This window comes from Onychomys torridus, chromosome 2 (assembly GCF_903995425.1).
Source record: "Onychomys torridus chromosome 2, mOncTor1.1, whole genome shotgun sequence".
Lineage (NCBI taxonomy): Eukaryota > Metazoa > Chordata > Mammalia > Rodentia > Cricetidae > Onychomys > Onychomys torridus.
This window is the reverse complement of record NC_050444.1, coordinates 142910173-142929270: the sequence shown is the minus strand read 5'-3', so window position 1 is coordinate 142929270 and position 19098 is coordinate 142910173. Positions and strand designations below refer to the sequence as shown.

General features: G+C 48.7%; 1 protein-coding gene and 1 non-coding gene across 4 annotated transcripts; one reads left to right on the top strand and one right to left on the bottom strand.

Moving 5' to 3' along the window:
- Nucleotides 1-157: 157 nt before the first annotated feature.
- On the bottom strand, nucleotides 158-18651 carry Sync (syncoilin, intermediate filament protein). 3 transcript variants are annotated; one of them, XM_036179953.1, is made up of 5 exons: nucleotides 18244-18651; nucleotides 12888-14046; nucleotides 3778-3902; nucleotides 3538-3614; nucleotides 686-747 (listed from the first exon to the last, which is right to left on the bottom strand). In XM_036179953.1, exons 1-5 carry the CDS (start codon nucleotides 18291-18293, stop codon nucleotides 737-739), a joined length of 1422 nt encoding a protein of 473 aa, XP_036035846.1. In that variant the 5' UTR covers nucleotides 18294-18651; the 3' UTR covers nucleotides 686-736. The 3 variants fall into 3 exon arrangements, with proteins under 3 accessions (XP_036035844.1, XP_036035846.1, XP_036035845.1); XM_036179951.1 differs by lacking the exon at nucleotides 3538-3614 and having other exon boundaries at nucleotides 158-747; nucleotides 18244-18648; XM_036179952.1 differs by lacking the exon at nucleotides 686-747 and having other exon boundaries at nucleotides 3159-3614; nucleotides 18244-18649.
- On the top strand, nucleotides 10222-10294 carry Trnaa-ggc. The gene has a single exon. It is a non-coding gene; the product is annotated as a tRNA-Ala (tRNA).
- Nucleotides 18652-19098: the final 447 nt, after the last annotated feature.

Here is a 19098-nt window from a genome sequence, read left to right as displayed (position 1 = left end):
GTTAGAAACCCCAGCCTAGATTACTTGAGACCTTGTCTCAAAAAAAAAAAACAAGCCCAAGCCCAACATGTCTTTAATCTCAGCAGTGTAGAGGCAAGCATATATCTCTGTGAGTTCAGGGCCAGCATTGTCTAAAATGTAAGTTTTAGGCCAGCCAGGGCTATAAGTGAGGCCCTATGTCAAAAGAAAAGAAAAAGAACAAAATAGCTATCTTGACACTTTTGAGAGTAAATTATGTAAGTGCAGGTGTTAAGGGAAAAAATGGCTTTGTGAAAGGAGTCATTTGAAACCTAATCCCCATACCTCAAAGGTATTGAAGCTGTGGGTCCATAGAGCAAAGACTGGCTGCCTTTTGACCCCAACTTTTTCCTTAAACGTTCTTGGTTTGGGTCAGCACAGAGCAATAAATAACCTTCACAATGCTGCAAGATGTGATAATGATACTCCATTACCCAGTGTTCTGCTGAAAGATAACGGGCTCGTTTGTCCATCCACAGTGCATCAAGATCAGTACTAACAGCCTACAGAAAAGAATCCAGATGAAAGTTGACTGGTATCCTGCTTCCAGCCAACCCTAAAATCTTTGTGGGCAAGATAAACAATGTTTATAATTTTCACAGGGTGAATTACTTGCCAGATGCTGGCACTCTTTCCTGTTTGGGGAAAAGTCCATCCCTAGTGATGCTTTGATATAAATGCTTTGTTGTTTCTGGGTTATAGATCCGGCCATACATTTCTAAACAATCCCTGTAAGATTGAAAGAAATACAGTTAAGTTTGCATTTTCTGCAATCTGAAATAATACATTAGAAAATTTTATAACAATGAGCTTCCAAGAATTTCTTAGGGTAAACTGAGGAAAGACTTCTACAGCCTGGTTTGTTTTGGTTGATTTCACCATATAGCCTTGCCTGGCCTGAAGTTGACTACCTAGACCAGGTTGGCCTCCGGAGTGTTGAGATTAAAGTTATATGCCACCATACCTGGCTACAGTAGGAAAGCAGAATAAATAGTAACCTCTGTGACTATTAAGGGAGTAAAGTAAGCAGACATGGTAGCGTATAGCTGTGGCTTTAGCACTCAGGCAGGACCACATCAAGTTCAAGACCAGCATGTTGTGAAAATGTTTTTACTCTATCTAGCTTAATTTCACACAGGTACTGTAGTGCCTGGTATTCCTTAGTTTTTTTGTTTTTTAAGACAGGGTTTCTCTGTGTCGCTTTGGTGCCTGTCCTGGATCTCACTCTGTAGACCAGGCTAGCCTCAAACCCACAGAGATCCTCCTGCCTCTGCCTCCTGAGTGCTGGGATTAAAGGCATGTGCTACCACCACTGCCTTAGTTTTTAGGTTCTGTTTCATTGTTTTGTGTCTGTCTGTGTGGGAGGAGCCCATGGAGGCCAGAAAGGTCCTGCAAGAACAGCAAGTGTAGGTAACCACAGATCCATCTCTCCAACCCCTCCGTTTTGTTTTTCAGATTTTGTGTATGTGTGTCTCTCTTTGGAGGCCTGAAAAAAGATCATATCCCCTGGAGCTGGAGTCACAGGCCTTGGAAACTGAACTATATGGTCCTTTATAAAATTGTTCTTTATGTATCTGAGTGTTTGCCTGCATGTGCATGTGCTCGGTGCCTGAGGAGGCCAGAAAAGGGTGTCAGATGCCCCAGAACTGGAATTATAGATGGTTGTGAGCCTTCCTGTGGGCTCTGGGAATCAAACCTAGGTCCTTTGAAAGAACCAAGTGCTCTAAAGCATGTGTTTTCCATGCTTGGGATTAAATTAGGGTCCCATAGAAGCCAAGTGAGCAACCTACCACTGAGTTATATTCTCCCAGCCCTTCTGATAAACTTAATTTTTGAGGCAGCATCTGTTTAACCAGGCAGGCTAGAACTTGTGATATCACTCAACTTTCAGAGTAGCTAGACTTGAGTGGTTTGGTTGAAAGATAATAGGCCCTAAAACTTCCCAACTACAGAATCCACAGCCTTTGTGGTTTTGATTATATAAAAAATAGGGGCAGGAGAGATGGTTTAGCAGTTAAGAGCTCTTCCAGAGGACATAAGTTTGGTTCCCAGCACCCACACGGGGCAGCTTGTAACTGCCTGTAACTTCTGCGCTCCATGGACACTGTCCTCATACAAACCCTCTCTTGACACAGAAATGAATGGACATGGTTGTTGATTATTTATACATTGACTAAGGAGTTTGGGCTCTGAATGTCCTCATTGGTTTTTAAATTAGTAATTCTCGTTGGCCTCTTGTCAAGTCTTAGTGTGGTAATAGGTTGTCTTTTGTGCTGTACCAAGGAAACTGAGTGCCAGGGCTGGGGAAGGATGTATCTAGAGCCTGGATTTCTTTTGGTTTTTTTGAGACAGTGTTTCTCTGTGTAGTTTTGGTGCCTGTCCTGGATCTCGATCTGTAGACTAGGCTGGCCTTGGACTCACATACATCTGCCTTGCTCTGTGTCCTGAGTGCTGGGCTTAAAGGCATGCGCCACCATCACCAAGCTGAGCCTGGATTTCATTTGCTTTGAATTTTTTAAATTTTATGTGAATGTTTTTCCTGTGTGTATGCCTATGCTTGGTGCTTACAAAGGCCAGAAGAAGGCATCAGCTCCTCTAAAACTGGAGCTTTATAGACTATTGTGAGGTGCCATGTGAGTTCTGGGAGCCAAACCTGTGTCCTCAGCAAGTGCTCTGGTCACTAGATGATGTATCTTGACGATCATGGTAGTGTATATGTATACCCTTAATCCAAGTACTTGGAAGACAGAGGAAAGTGGATCTCTGAGTTCAAGGCCAACATGGCATACATAGCAAAGCCAACCAAAGCTACATGGTGAAACCCTGTCTCAAAGAAAAATCATGGGTGAGGCCCAGCAAAATGACTAAATGTAATTTTAAGTTCCATTAGAAATGGAAGCTTTTTCATGCCTTTAATCCCAGCACTTGAGAGGCAGAAGCAAGACAGATTTCAGTGAGTTCAAGGCCAGTCTGATCTTGAAAGAGATAGGACAGCTAGGGCTGTTTCACAGAGAAACACTGTCTCAAAAAAATTAAAAATTTGAGCCTGTTGGTGGTGGCACATACCTTTAATCCCAGCACTCAGGAGACAGAGGCAGGTGGGTCTCTGTAAGTTCAAGACCAGCCTGGTCTACAGAGTGAATTCCAGGACAGCCAAGGCTACACAGAGAACCCCTGTCTCAAAAAACAGTTTTCCAAATCAGTTCTGCTTGACCTTAGGTATTTTCGAGACATGTACCATCCTTAAATTACTTGTTATTTGATTAATTTAGAAGTAGTACTTGGGAGGCTAAGGCTAGGAGTTCTGCCATGAATTAAAAGCCAGCTTCAGCTACATTAAAAATAATAATAGAAGGGTATTAAGTAACCAGGTACAGAGGCACATGCCGGTGACTATGCAGATTGAGGTAAGAAGATCCCAAGCAAGGGTAGGACCCTCCAGAATAAGGCATTAGTTAGTACTGTTAGGAGAGCAGTAATCACAAGCAAACACCACTGTCATCTACCCACAAAGATCACCTTCGGGTTGTGCCTCCACTCCACCTGCCTGAGGAGTCGATGCATCAGCCTGTTCCAGACTCCTGGGTAGCATAGCCCTTTAAAAACAGAGAGCTGTTTTCTAATTGTCCATGGATGGACACAATTTGAAAGTCATTTCCCCAAGTAATTTTGTTTTCCTTCGTTAAATAAAATATTCCCTGAGCCCCCCACCATCCTCAGTCAATTGTAGATGAGACTTGGGAAGCAGAGAAAACTGACTTATATGTTGAAAGCTCTTCAGCAAGGCTGGTCCTCAGCTGCTCCATCTCTTTGTTCTTCTGTTGCTGGACTTGGACTCCACTTCGTAACTGTCTCTGCCTCTCCTCCATCTCCTCCAGCTGCTCCTGCACAGGATGGCCAGACAGTAAACACCTCACATCTGCTAGCTTGAGCACTTGTACATTGCTTTTTGATTGTTTGTTTTTACCTATTTGTTGGTTTGTTACACACACACACACACACACACACACACACACACACACACACACGGTTTCTCTGTGTTGCCTTGGTTGTCCTGAAATAGGATCTGTAGATATGTTTGGGCTTGAACCTGCCTCTGCCTTTGCTTCTTTAGTGCTGGGATTAAAGGGATGCACCAGTATGCCCTGCCTGTATCATTGAGTATTTGTAGTGATACTGAGATTGACACTACCTTCATTGGATAAGTTAAGAGCACTGACTACTCTTCCAAAGGTCCTGAGTTCAATTCCCAGCAACCACATGGTGGCTCATAACCATCTGTAATGAGATCTGGTGCCCTCTTCTGGCCTGCAGGGACACGTGCAGATAAAACACTATATAATAAATAAAAATCTTGAAAAGGCGCTCGGTCCCATGGATTAAGCCAGAAACACTTGATCTCACAGAGTCATTTAAAAAAGAAAAGAAGTTCTGAGGCCTGGCAGTGGTGGCTCACAGTTTGAATCCCAACACTCAGAACAGCCAAGGCTACATAGAGAAACCCTGTCTCAGAAAACTAGTTCTGAGAAGTGGTGATGTCAGACACCTTCAATCCCGGCGCTCCAGAGGCTGCAGCAGGTGGGTCTCCGAGTTCCAGGCCAGCCAGGGCTACACAGGGACCCTGTCTGGACTTGAAGCTCTATTACATAAATCTTTGCAGCAGTGAAAAGGGAGCCAGAAAACGGCTCAGGTGTTAACAGGCTTGTTACTCTCACCGGACCCAGGGTGCATTCCCACTGCCCACACAATGGTTCACAACCATTGGTATATAGTTCTAGGCTCCAGTTGTGGGTGATGTGATACCCTTTTCTCGCCTCCGTGGGTACCAAGCACTCATAATTTGTAACTTTCTTCTAGAAACTAAGATATTTTTAACTTTATATGGGTTGGAATGTGTTAAGGATTTATCTGTACTTTCATCAGTTATTGAGATTCTTTAAGGTTTAAAAATCGTTTCACAACTAAAACCACAGTCCATCCTGAATGAAGGGGCTAGAGTTGAGTGGCAGGGCACTTGCCTCACGTGCCCACATCCTAATGGCCCTCAGCACCGAAAGGAGAAGTGGTGTAAGGACTGGCAGTGCATTCTGAAGGTGAGTGCTAGAGGTGCTCTGAGGTTCCCTAACGAGTCTAGGGCCAGCCTGGGCTACACAAGACACTGCTATGAGTAGGATAACGTGGTGCTGAGGATACCAGTTGAGTACTCTACTACCTTGAGCCTTGAGGTAATGAAGGTTCAGCAAGTCTGGCTTGGATCCTTGAAGGATCAGAGTGAGCTCACTTGGTAGAGTGCCTTTTGTTTGGCCCCTTGTACAGCATAAATTGGCATATGCATTTTGGAGGTGGAGGCAGAATCAGAAGGCCAGCATGGGCCGTGTGTAACCTTGTCTCAAAAGGGTAGGGCACTGGGGACAGGGTGTTGCTGTGGGGAGGTGGACTGTCAGGGCAGTTGAGAAACACTAAAAATCTGTTTTGGGTACTGCTGTTAATAGAAGGAGTTCTGATCTGAGTCAGGCTTTGATACTGCACTGAGGCACATCCGCCTGTGGTACTGGACACTGGCTGAAGCTCACCTTTAACCAACACTATCAGAACATCTCTTTTCAGTGTCCAGCCCTGCCTAGGGGACCACACATATGTGGCATCTGAAGGGAGGTTTCTCACTCCCCCAGGTTTAGTAAGGCAAAGCATGGGGGTGGGGTGATGCTGCATTAATACATAAAGACAGCATGGTGATGCTTGCCTATGATGCCAGCACTCTAGCCAGGCTCAAGGTCATTCTTGATCACAGTGAGTTAGGACAGCCTGGAGTCCAGGAGACCATCTCAAAAAAAAAAAAAAAAAAAAAGCTAGGTGTGGTGACACACCTTTAATCCCAGTAGAGCTCTGTGAGTTCAATACCAGCTTGCTCCACATACTGAGTTCCAGGACAGATAAAGCTATGTAGAGAACCTGTCTCAACAAACAAACAAAAAACTGAAAAACACAATGAGTGAGTGAATAAGTGGGGAAATTGCTTAGTAAAGTGCTGGCCACACACAGAGAACCTCCATTAATCCTCAGAATCATGGGGAAAAGACTGGTGATGTGTGTACAGTCCCAGTGCTAGGGAGGCACAGACAGGCAGGTACCTGGAGGCTCTGCAGTCTAGCTAATCAGTGACTCCACCGCCAGGTCAATGAAGACCATCACAGCTGGGCTGGCTGGAGCAGGACACCTTTATGGGGAAGCAGCGGCAGGTGGGTGGAAGCCACCCGATCCACAGAGCGACTCCTAGCCAGTAGACCCTGTTATTAGAAGAAGGGGTAAGGGTGGTGGGTGACTGGAGAAATGGCTCAGTGTTTGGTTTAGGTTTTTCAAAACAAGGCTTCTCTGTGTAGTCCTGGCTGTCCTGGAACTTGCTCTGTAGACCAGACCAGACTAGCCTCGAAATTAGAGATCTGCCTGTTTCTGCCTCCTGAGCGTTGGAATTAAAGGTGTGTGCCACTATCTGGTGAGATGGCTCAATTTTTTTTTTTTTTTTTTTTTTTTAATTTTCTGAGACAGGGTTTCTCTGTGTAGCTTTGAGCCTTTTCTGGAACTCCCTGGAAACCAGGCTGGCCTCAAACTCACAGAGATCTGCCTGCCTCTGCTTCCCAAGTGCTAGAATTAAAGGCGTGTGCCACCACTGCCTGGCCGAGATGGCTCTATGTTTAAGAGACAACTCAAAACTACTGGCAACTCCAGCTTTTGGGAATACAATGACTGGCCTCTGTGGGCACCTGTACCAGTGTGTATATACTCACACAGACTTACACACTCATAACTAATAAATAATTTAAAATATCAAAGACTAAATGGGGTGCGGTGGTATATGCCTTTAATCCCTAGGACAGCCAAGACTACAGAGAGAGACTACCTCAAAAATAAGTAAAAATGAAATACTTGAGGAAAGAGCATAAAGCCTGCCTAAACATGTAGGTGAGGTAGTGTCTTTCTGTCCACTGTCACTGCATGGCCGTGTCTCCCTCCACAGTGGTTCCTTTGGCCATTGTCTAGTGGCATTCTTTGTTACTCTAGTTCTTCACAAGAAGACTTGGGTTAAAGGGAAAGTGTTAAGGCTGTGTATGGTGGCTCACCCCTGTAACTCCAGCACATGGGATGCTTAGGCAGGAGGAATAAGACAAGCCAGTAACTCACTCTCTAATGTCTTTTTCCCCAAGTACTTTCTCTTAACCTTCATGCTTAGTATCTATGGGTTTATGGTTGTTTTCCACACAGAATCTCAATATGTAGACCAGGCTGACTCTGAATTCAGAGATCACCTGCTTCTGCCCTCCAAGTGCTAGAATTAAAAATGTGAGCCACCACACTGGGCTTCTTAACATGTTAGGTATTTTTTAATGTACATTGGTGTTTTGCCTGCATCTATGTCTGTGTGAGGGTGTCAGATCTTGGAGTTACAGTTATGAGCTGCCGTGTGGGTGCTGGGAATTGAACCCAGGTCCTCTGGAAGAGCAGTCAGTGCTCTTAACCCCTGAGCCATCTCTCCAGCCCATCAATATCCTTTAATAAACTCTAAAGTCAGCTGGCCAGTAGTGGTGACCACGTTAATCCCAGCACTCAAGAGGTAGAGGCAGGCAGATCTCTGTGAGTTTGGGGTCAGCCTGGTTTACAGAGTGAGTTCCTTGACAGTATTAGCCATTACACAGAGAAACCTTGTCCTGAAAAACAAAAACAAAAAAAGAAAGAGAGAAAGATAGATAGATATGTATACAGAAGCAAGGGAATCTCTGAGTTCAAGGTCAGCCTGATCTACAGTTTCAGGATCAGGAAACTATGTAGAGACCCTGGCCGGTCGTTGGTGGTGCATGCCTTTAATCCCAGCACTCGGGAGGCAGAGGCAGGCAGATCTCTGTGAGTTTGAGGCCAACCTGGTCTAAAGAACGAGATCCAGGACAGGCGCCAAAGCTACACAGAGAAACCCTGTCTCGGCAAAAGAAAAATACTGTGTGGCTATGAGCCTGGCACCACTGTAAGAGCTTTACATTAATTAGCTCATTTGATGCAACCTGTGAAGTGACCATTCCTATTTTTTAAAAATAATACTCCTCTGTACATCAGTGTATATATGTATATATGTGTGTGTGTGTGCATCATGTGCATGCAGTGCCTAGGGTAGTTAGAAAAGGGCATGGATCCCTTGGAGCTGGAGGTACAGGAAGGTGTAAACTGCCTTATGCAGATACCAGGAATGACCTCTGCAAGATCAGCAAGCTCTCTCAGCCATCGGCCATCTCTCCAGCCCGAGAAATCCCATTTTACCTGTGAGGGAGCAGAGCCAGGATTTGCAGTTTGCTCTGAGCTCCCCCCCCCCCCATTATTCTGCTACTGTCCTTAGACACAGACTCTGCTGACTTCTCTGCAAAACCCAGAAGGCCAAACTGAAGGGACTGCACTCCACACTGCTGTGCCAAATACTTTTACAAAACCGTGAAGAAAGAGGGGTTGCCAGAGGTGAGGGAAGAAAAGGAGGTGGGTGAATGTGGTCAGAATATGTTATATACACATAGGAAACCAGTGAGGAAGTTTGGGGGTTTTTGTTTGGGGTTGGTTTGTTTGTTTTTTGTGGGGTTTTTGTTTGTTTGTTTGTTTTTTCTTCTGTTTTTGTTTTTTGAGACAGGCTTTCTCTTTATCGCCTTGGCTGTCCTGCAACTCACTCTGTAGACCAGGCTGGTCTCAAGCTCAGAAATCCACCTGCCTCTGCCTCCCAAGTGCCGGGATTAAAGGCATGTGCCACCACTGCCCAGCTGTCAAATAATTTTTGAAATAAGAGTATTTGGAGTAGAGAGGGAGGGGTCTGCACTTTCCTGAAAACTTGGGTGAGGAAGATGACTTGGCAGTTGAGTGCTTGGCGCAGAGGCAGAGGATATGAGTTCAAATCTCCAGAGTGGTTACAACAAGCTCAAATGGGACCACACACATCTTGGGGCCCTAACCCTGGCAGGGTTGGGGGTGGGAGCTGGCTACTAGCATAGCTCCATGTTCATTAAGAGATCTCGTGGGGACAAGGTGAAGAGCGCATGCCTACACACAGACAGTCACAAAAAAGGACATCACTGATGTAAACTTCGTTACGTCTACCATCACCCATCTGTCTATTCTTTCGACCTAGCCACACTGAGCTCACTTCCGTGCTCGCGGATGAGCTGTCCCCTCTGCCTGGAATCTTCACTGATACATTTGGTGGGCAGGCTTACATCATTTGCTTACCTCCTTATGCCATCCCTCTGGAATTTCAGAAGGCTGGACAAATGGCTTCTCCACCTCCCTTCTCTACTCAGTTTCTAAACATTTTATACCTCCCAGGGGTATAAGAAGAAGTAAATGAGCTCTGTGGAGAACTTTCTAGAACATAATAGCTATTGGTTTTTTGTTTGTTTGTTTCTGAGACAAGGTTTCTCTGTGTAGCTTTGCACCTTTCTCGCTTTGTAGACCAGGCTGGCTTCGAACTCACAAAGATCCGCCTGCCTCTGCCTCCTGAGTGCTGGGATTACAGGCATGTGCCACCACTGCCTAGCATAATAGCTATTGTTGACCGTCCACCATCCCCTTGTTTCCCTAGGTAGGAGTGAGCATACCTACGTCATCTATCCGGAGTCTGGTTCCTAGCACTGTTCCACTGCTTAGCACACTGAAATACGTTCACTTCAAACTTCATATTTCACTAAGACTTTCATATTTAACCACCTCAAATCAAGCCTTTTTTGGGGGGTGGGGGTGGGGGGGTTAGAACTCACTATATAGACCAGGCTGGCTTCCAGTTTAGAGATCCGTCTGCCTTTGCATCCTGAATGCTGGGATTAAAGGTGCTGGCCACCTTGTCAGGCCTCATTTCTCTTTTGTGTGGGCAGCACCAGAGGTCAAACCCAGGGCTTTGCGCATGCTAAGCCAGCACTGTTCCACTGAGCTACCTCCCCAACTTAGGGAGTCTCTTTAATATCAATGACGTTTGGATTTTATGAAGATGTTCATTTTGTCTGGCATCCTTCCCAGAGAGCAAACAACACCTCATCCCTGATTATTTCCTGAATTTCTTGCCAGGGCCTTATCCTGATTCATACTAGACACTTAGAAACAGTGAATGGATGGATGATGGAGGTGGTAATATCAGCAAACTGACTCTTAAGAGTTCAAGCCCCCACACACACAAAAAAAAAAGGGTTGGGGATTTAGCTCAGTGGTAGAGTGCTTGCCTGGCAAGCGCAAGGCCCTGGGTTCGATCCCCAGCTCCAAAAAAAAAAAAAAAAAAAGAGTTCAAGCCCAGCCTGAGAAATTCCAGAGCACCCTTGAAAATCAACCAAAATGAAGTAAGAGAGTGTTTGGCAAACACTGTTTAGGAGCCCTTTCAGAAAAAAAAAAAAAAAGAATTTGGAGCTAGGCAAGGTGGCATAGGCCTTGAAACCTTAGCACTTGAGGCTGAGACAGAATAGAGTGAGAGGCCAGCATGCACTCCACAGTGAGACACTGTCTCCAAAACAGCATATACAGGGCCAGGGATGGCCTTGCAGAAGACCCGAATTCTGTCCCAGTACCATATTGGTCAGCTGTTAACCTCCTGTAAGTCCAGCTCCCAAGGGGGCCCATGCCTCCAGCCTCTGAGGGCACCACACTCACGTGCACTTACCTAAACAATACACACAATTAAAATTAATCTTAGCCAGGCATAGTGGCGCACGCCTTTAATCCCAGCACTGGGGAGGCAGAGGCAAGAGGATCTTTGTGAGTTCAAGGCCAGCCTGGTCTACAGAGTAAGTACCAGGACAGGCTCCAAAGCTACATAGAGACAAACTCAGCAAACTGAATGCAGCCATTTTCAAGATTTCTCTTAAGGGAAGGACATGCAATTTTAAGTTTATCCAAGAAAATACATGTTTCAAAAAAAAAAATAGAAAGTTAGCCATGATAGTGCACAGCTACACTCCCAGGATTGGGGGCTGAGGCAGGAGGATGACAAGCTAGAGGCCTACACACCAGAGGGAGACAGGAGCATCAGGAGCTCCAGGTCACATTTACTTTGAGACTAGTCTGGGCTACTTGAGACCCTGTCTGAAAAGAACACCGTGCTGTGAAAGGCCCCACATGAGAGCATTCTTGGCGTGCCTAGCAACACGTAACCCAGCATTTGGCTGATGTGTCTCCTAAGCTGCATGGCAGAGAATAAAGGGGATGAGTAAAGATAGCCCCAACCTGTGCGCCCAGTCTGGGCTGTGGTAGACGTAATTGTTTATTCACTCAGTATTTATACCCTACTCTTCTAAAAAGGGGTTAGAACTGGCTCACACTTAATCAGAAATAACTCAGATACAGAGGATACGGTGACATGTACAAAAAAGGGAAATGCAGAGATGCCATCCCAAAGCCTGGACAGCTTGAAGGGGAGGATGGACAGGTGGTACTTGAGGGTGAGGGTGGCCGGCAGAGGACGGAATGAACTCTGCACTCGGTCTCTCCAGCTCTCCGTGTGCTAGCAAGCATGATTCACTGTTCAGTCAGAATTAGAAAAGGCTTCCAGGAAAGAAAAGGAAGAGGCACTGAAATACTTAGGGCTGGGCTGGCCTCAGTCTCCATGTCTATAGAACCTAAGAATCCAAGCCAGGTGTGGTACCCATTTATCCTGGCAGTACAGGCTTGCGATCCTAGCTACATGGGAGGCAGGGAGATCTCAAATTCAAGACCTGTCTCAAGTAAAAAGAGGACTGTGGGGGACTGGAGAGATGACTCAATGGTTAAGAGCATTGGTCGCTCTTCCAGAGGTCCTGAGTTCAATTCCCAGCACCCACATGGTGACTCACAACCATGTATAATGGGATCTGATGCCCTTTTCTAGCATGCAGGTGTACATGCAGATAGAGCATCGTGTTCATAAAATAAATAAATCTTAAAAATGTATTTTTTTTTAAAAAGGTTGTGGATAAAGCTCTACAGTAGAGAGTTTGCCTGGGTTCAATCCCCAAAATTCACTGCCTCCCCCACACACACACACACACAGCTATGTAAACCAAGAGTGAAAGGCTAGGATGTGAGGCTAGAGAGATGGCTCACGGGATAAGAGCTCTTGCTGTTCTTGCAGAGGGCCTGAGTTCAGTTCCCAGCACCCTCACAGTAGCTCACAATCATCTGTAACCACAGTCACAGGGGATCCAGTGCCCTCTTCTGGCTTCCCTGGGCACTGCATGCGCAAGGTGCACATACATACATGCAGATAAAACATCCATACACATAAAATAAAAATAGTGAATCTTTTAAAAGAGGGTGGGGAGGGGATATGGTTTCAGTGGTAGAGTACTTATTTGCCTAACAAGCACAAATCCCCAACACACACAAAGAGCTGTGTAAACCATGAATAAAAAAATCCAGTAAATGAAAGAAAAAAAAAGTCCAGTTAAATCCTAATACTGGCCTTAACCAAATGAAATTAATAATACAGGACAGAGGAAAAGAATGAGTTAGTGGGCCCAAGAACAGGCTCTTTCACACTGAATGGTAATCCCAGCCCCAAAGACATTAGGCCTGTCTGGATATGGTGGCACATGCCTTAAGTCCCACCACTCAGGAGGATGAGGCAGGTGGACCTCTAAGTTTGAGACCAGCCTGGTCTACAGAGTGGGTTCCAGGCCAGCCAGGGCTACACAGAGAAACCTCGTCTTGGAAGGGAGAGGAAAAAAAAAAAAGCATCAGACTTCCCTTCACCTAAAAGATGTCCCTTTTCCTAGCTATGGTGGCCTATAACGCCAGCCCTCGGAGGCTGAGGCAGGAAGGCCTCAAGTCCCTCAAGGTCTCCAGGCCAGCCTGAACCACACAGTCTCTCACACAGCCAAGGGGCCTACCCTGTACTGTTGAACCTCTTCATCACGTTTTTGCCTCGCGAGTGTGATCTGGTCCTCCAGGTTCCTGTTCTGAAGGTGGAGCTGCCGGGCCTCTGCTTGCAGGGGTCTCAGGGCCTCCTTCATCTTTTGGATCTCTGCTTGGGTGTCCTGTAGGGCTTTGGTCCCTGCCTCTTTCCTCTCCAGGAGCCGCAGCAGCTGGGGCTCATACTCCTCTTCCAGGCCCTGGCGGCTCTCTGCCATGAGATTTTCAAACTGTGTCGACAGGCGCCGACTCTCCTGGAGAAAGTGCCCATCGCTCTGGGCTGGGGGTGCCTCTAGCTGCTCCTGTAACTGCTCCTTCTGTTTCTGATAGGCATCTCGGAGCTGGGTCAGTTCTCCGGAGAGCTGGGCTGCCCGAGTGGTCAGGGCTTCCCTGCAGTCGGCAAACTGAGCCACCTCCTGCTGGCGGCACTCCAGCTGGTATTGGTAGGCCACACATTCCTTGGTCACCTTAAAAAGCTTCTGTTTCACCATCCGGATCTCTTCCCTGAGCCCATCCCGCTCCAGCTCGGCCTGTGCATGCAGCTTGTAGGCAGCCAGGATGTCCTGGTGGACGTGCTGCACCTCCTGCAGGGCTGGTTCCCGGAGCAGCACCAGCTCGTGGATAAGCCGGTCCCTCTCCTCTTCCAACTGCGAGACAGCTTGCACACATTGCTGGAAACGGCCTTCCAGCAACTCCAGGTCCTCGGTGCTGAGGCCCTCCTCAGTGCTGGCACTCAGCGGAGCCGGAAGGCTTTCCTCCGCCGCCACCATCTCTCCCCCACAAGCAGCCTGCTCTGGGCTTGGGCTCTTAGCGGGCTCCACAGGCGCCTCTGAAAATCGTTCCTCATCTGGCCTCACAGGTTCCTCCCCAAGCAGGGTCTCCTCTGGACTCACGGGCTCTTCCAGGTCCAGAGCCTCCTCTGCCTGCCTCGATTCTTTGATAAATAGTGTCTCCTCTGGCTTCTCAGGTTCTCCCACGCAGAGACTCTCTTCAAAGTCCACTGAGTCCCCCAGATAGAGAATGTCTTCTAGGTTCACAGTTCCCTCCAGAGATAGAGTGGCCTCTGGGCTGAAAGTCATGGCCTCCTTGGGGGATTCGGAGTCCTGGAGAGGAAAACTGGCCTCTGTACCCGTTTCCCTGCAGGAGAGATGGTGGTCAGTGAAAGAGCAACCCATGTCCCATTGGTGTGTCGACAGGGCCTCCACCTCAGGGCCTCCACCTCAGGGCTAGTTGCAGCTGGTTCCCAGTCTCTCATCTACTCCCTTCACCCATCTGCTTCTTCCACACACAGCCCACTGTTCACACTCCCTGATGGCACCACAGCGCCCCTGGCTAGTCCCTGCTAACGTCACTTCAGGAACAGAAAACACTCTCAGACACAGCCGGGTGTTCCAAGGGTCTACACAACATAGAAAGCAAGCCTGTTTTGGAAAACCAAGGGAAGACAAGCGTGATGATAGTGCATGCCTGCAGTACCAGCACCTGGGAGATGGGAGGACGTCAGGGGTTCAAGGCCACTCTCAGCTACTTAGTGAGTTTGAGGCCAACCTGGTTTCATGAGAATCTGCCCCCGCCCACACACACACACAAAAGGGGTTCAGGGAATGGCTCAGCAGATAAAGGCACTTGCCAAAAACTCCGATAAACTAAGCTCAAATGGAGAGAACCGGTTTCTACAAGTTGTCCAGGAGTACACAGGTGCACCAAATAAATAAGTAAATATTGAAAGGGTGGGAGAAGTGCTGGATAGATGGCTTATGGTAAAGAGCACTGGCTGCTCTTGCAGAGGACCACAGTTTGGTTTCCAGCACCCTCACGGAACTGGAACCTGCAACTCCGGTTCAGAGGGGTATGACACCCTCTTCTGGCCCCACCCCTCCCCACATACATACCAAAAATAAATTCTAAAATTTAAATGTAAAACCAAATAAATAAAATAAATAAAAACCCACTGACACTGGGGGATTAAAGGCAATGGGGGTGCACACCTTTATCCCAGCACTTGGGAGTAGAGGCAGGTGGATCTCTGTGAGTTTGAGGCCACCCTGGTTTACAAAGTGAGTTCCAGGACAGCCAGGCAGGGCTATTACACAGAAAAACCCTGTCTCAAAAAAAAAAAAAAAAAAAAAGTGAATGGACGAGGTGATTGCTGAGGTCTGCTTCCAATTTAATTTACATTCTTTTTACATTTTACTGATTTAATGTGTGTGTGTGTGTGTGTGTGTGTGTGTGTGTGTGTGTGTGTGTGTGTTGGGAGGGAGCGTGTGTGCCACGGTGTAAATGTAGATGTAGCTGCACTCAAATTATAGTTCTCCTGGACCCCAAGGCAGGTTGATGAGCAAGAAATCTGCACTACTGGTCCCTGCTCCATGCAACTACCTCCCTGAAAACGAGCTTTACCATAGGAAGTCTCCAATCCTGTCCAACCTTTTTCAGCCCACTGTCAGGGCCCTAGTCCAAGCCATAATCCGTTTACTGTGTTTTGTACCAGCCTACTTTTTGTTTGTTTGTTTTTCATGGCAGGGTTTCTCTGTATAATAGTCCTGGCTGTCCTGGAGCTCACTCTGTAGACCAGGCTGGCCTTGAACTCAGAGATCCGCCTGCCTCTGCCTCCTGAGTGCTGGGATTAAAGGTGTGTGCCACCACCACTTGGCTCTACCCGCTGTCTAATGGGCCTCCTTGCTTCTCTGCAGCTCCGTCTAGCATAATTAGCTGGCTGCATCATGATTGCTCCATGTCACAGTTGCAAAGACTTTGTGACAAAGGGTCTTGCTATAAAGCCCTGGGGTGGTCTGATTCTCACTATGTAGTCCAAGCTGGCTTAGAGCTTCCTTTTTAAAAACTATTTACTTATGTTCTATGTATGGATGCTTGGCCTGCATCTGGTGCCCCCAAAGATTAAAAGAAGGCATCAGAGCCAGGCGGTGATGGTGCACACCTTAATCCCAGCACTGGGGAGCAGAGGCAGGTGGATCCCTGAGTTGGAGGCCAGTCTGGTCTACAGAGTGATTTCCAGGACGGCCAGGGCTACACAGAGAAACCCTGTCTAGAAAAACAAAACAAATAAAAATTAACAAACAAACAAAAAAGGACATTAGGTCCCCTGGAACTGGAGTTATAGATGGCTGTGAGCCACCATGTGGGTGCTGGGAACCCAATCCAGGTTCCCTTAACAAGTGCCCTTACCAGCTGAGCCATCTCTCCAGTCCCAGGTCTGGAAGTCTTACCAATCCTCCTGCCTCAGCCTCCCAAGCACTGAGACTTCAGGCATGTGCCACCATGCCCAGCTTTCAGAGTCTTAAAGAGGTGGCCCCAACTCACCGTTTTTAGCCTCAGCTCATATCACCCCCGCAACCCAGACCATGTGGGAACTTTTCACACCTCCTACTCTGAGCCCACAATATCTAAGGATCTAGCTGAAAAAATGCAACTTCCTGAATACCAATCTGCCTAAAAACACTAACCAGAGCTACCGGAGAAGGTAAAATTCCTGGCACCAGGAAGGAACACCTGCTCGGGCAGGCAAGCCCACCTATCCTGCTCTGCCAGAGTCCCCGATTTCTCAGCTGATGGCCTTTGCATCATGTTCCACCTCCGAATGACTTAACCATGTTCAAGGCACTATTCTAAGCACTCACTTGTAGGCTGTTCATCTGTTATGCCCAGTGCAGAGGCTAGCAAGCCAGTGAGTGCAAAGAGTGGGAAGCGCAGTCTTCCTGAGAAGACCCCAGTGCCTGGTCCTCCGCCTCAGGCTAAGCATAGGCCTAAGAGGGGTTGGAGCATCACTGTCAGAAGGCCCCCCCCACCCCTTTGGCATTGGTTTCTTTCAAGATAGGGTTCCTCTGTGTTGCCCTGGCTGTCCTGGAAGTCGCCCTGTAGACCAGGCTGCCCTCAAACTCAGAGAAATCCACCTGCCTCTGCCTCCAGAGTGCTGGAATTAAAGGCATGTGCCACCACCACTTGGCTCAGAATATCTTTCTAGGGTTGGGGAGTGGGGGATAGGTCTGAGAAGGGAAGCATTTGCCTAGCATGTAGGAAGCACTAGGTTCATTTCCCAGCCCAGAAAAGAAAATTGGTTTAGTTAACAAACGTCTAACCATTCTCCAACTCCATGTACTCTGCCATACCTCAAACAAGGCCCACTGTGTCCTCAGGACATTATGAATGTAGCTCATCTTCAGGAGCAGTGGCTTGGCCTTATGACAGTGCACATGTCCATTGGATGAGAGTGACCATCCCGAGGACGAGGCTAGTTGTCTGTACCCTAGTGTTCGGCCCTTGGGAGGCCAGCAGAAACCAACTGAACTTCAAGGGGAAATTTGCCCAAGGTCAAGGTCTGAGTTGTAGAACCCAGGCCTCCTGACTTCTGGACTGGGCTGCCTGGACAACCTGGGTACCAGATGTTGTCCTCAGCTAGCTGCTTTTCTACTGAGCTGGCAAAGAAGCAGATTACAGGAGGCCTCGGCTGGGGCCCCTGACCTCAGCGCCACCGCCACTCTGCCCCTGTCCCCAGAGGACTTGGACTTAACGCTGTCCATCTGACTGTGACTGCGTGTGTATGTGACCTCAGGCAAACAACGGAGCTTGCGTCTGACTTCAAGCTTATTGGTATGTATGTAAGCAACTCAGGTCAAATGTATGTCCTAAGACCTAGCTCAGCTTTATCTTCTCACGTGACAACAGAGGGTACCAGGAAGTAGTCCCACAATTTGGTACACTGGGAAGTCCCTGGGCCACACTATGACTTGGGGCAGACCGACTCCACAATCACCAGTGGTAAGGCCCATAGTGTGCGCAGCTGCTGGGTCCAGCCCTGGCTCAGTGCCGGGCTAGAATAGTCCCTCTACAGGCCTCCACCTGAGCCACACGGAGAAGAACAAGCTGACTGAACAGACTCTAACTTCAAGCTGGCAGGTGCCCAACGCTGCACCAAGTGGCTCAAATACAGTGAATTCTCAAATGGTTTCTCCGGTGCCCCAAGAACGAGTGAATGAGAAATAAAGGAAAATAAAAATAAAACTCATGCCCTCTTTGGCCTGTTGAGCCAAGTAAAAATTTGACAGGTTGATAGCCAGAAAGGATTAATTCTCACCGAGCCCCGTAGTGTCACAAAATAGTGTCACAAAATAGTACCACAGACCACCGGAGGTGTCAGGTCCCCAAACCAGGGTCTCCCATCTCCCTTCCCCGGGTGGCTCCGCCCCGTGCCACACCCGGGCTGGACCACTACCCACAGCGAGGAGGAAGAGGCCGTGGGTGGGGGGTGGGGGGAAGGGAGCCCACCTAGCACCCCCTCTGCTACTGGGTGGCGACACGGGCCCTGGAGGCGCCTACCTCGCAGCCCGGGCGCCGTCCCCGCCGCGCAGGGGCTCCGGACTGGCCATGACTGCCCGACCCCGGGCTCACCCGGAGCGTTATTAATAGCCGGCTCGGCAGGCGGCTGCGCCGCTGCCCGCGTCCGCCGCACTGCCAGCTGCAGCCGACACCAGATCCCGGCGACCCGGGCCGGACGCGCCCACTTGGCCCGGACCATCTCCCGCGGGAGGAGGGCGCGGGCCCGGCGGGCCTGGGGGCGGGGAGAGGGTGGGAGCGGGTGGCGGGGTGGGGTGGGGTGGGATGAGGGGCGGCCCAGCGGCGCTTCCCGGACTTCCTTCTCTCTCCACCTTTCCTTCTGGCCTGGGTTGCTCGGCGAGGACTGTGCAGTCTCAGGGGAGCAGTTCCCGGGCCCAGTCGAGGCCGAGGCGGGAGGAAGGTTTCGTGGTGGGCTACCCAGAGGGACCCAGCGCCCCTCGTGTCGGCGCCCTTGCGATCGCCACCCGCGCGAGGGCTCGGAGAGCGGCCACCCCACCCTCCCGGTGTCCCGCAGCTGTCGTGAAGGGGTGGGGCAGGGCGCCTGCTGGAGAAGGGGGGTTACCCGCCACACCCCATGCGTCTGCGGACAGCTGGGGGCCAGAGGAGGGCTGAGAAAGAACTGCAAAAAGGCGAGTCTGTGTTGAACTCAGGTTTCTTCCCGCACCCAACCTGGGAGGTTTCCTGGGGTCTTCTGAGAGCACTCCACTTGTGGCTCCGACTCAACCATGTTTCAAGGCATATACCCACGCCTAAGTCCTCGGCCCACCAGTGTCCCGGGCAGACCTCCACGCTGAAGGCACTCTCCCCTTCCCCCCAGGAAGAGCTGCTGGGCCCCTT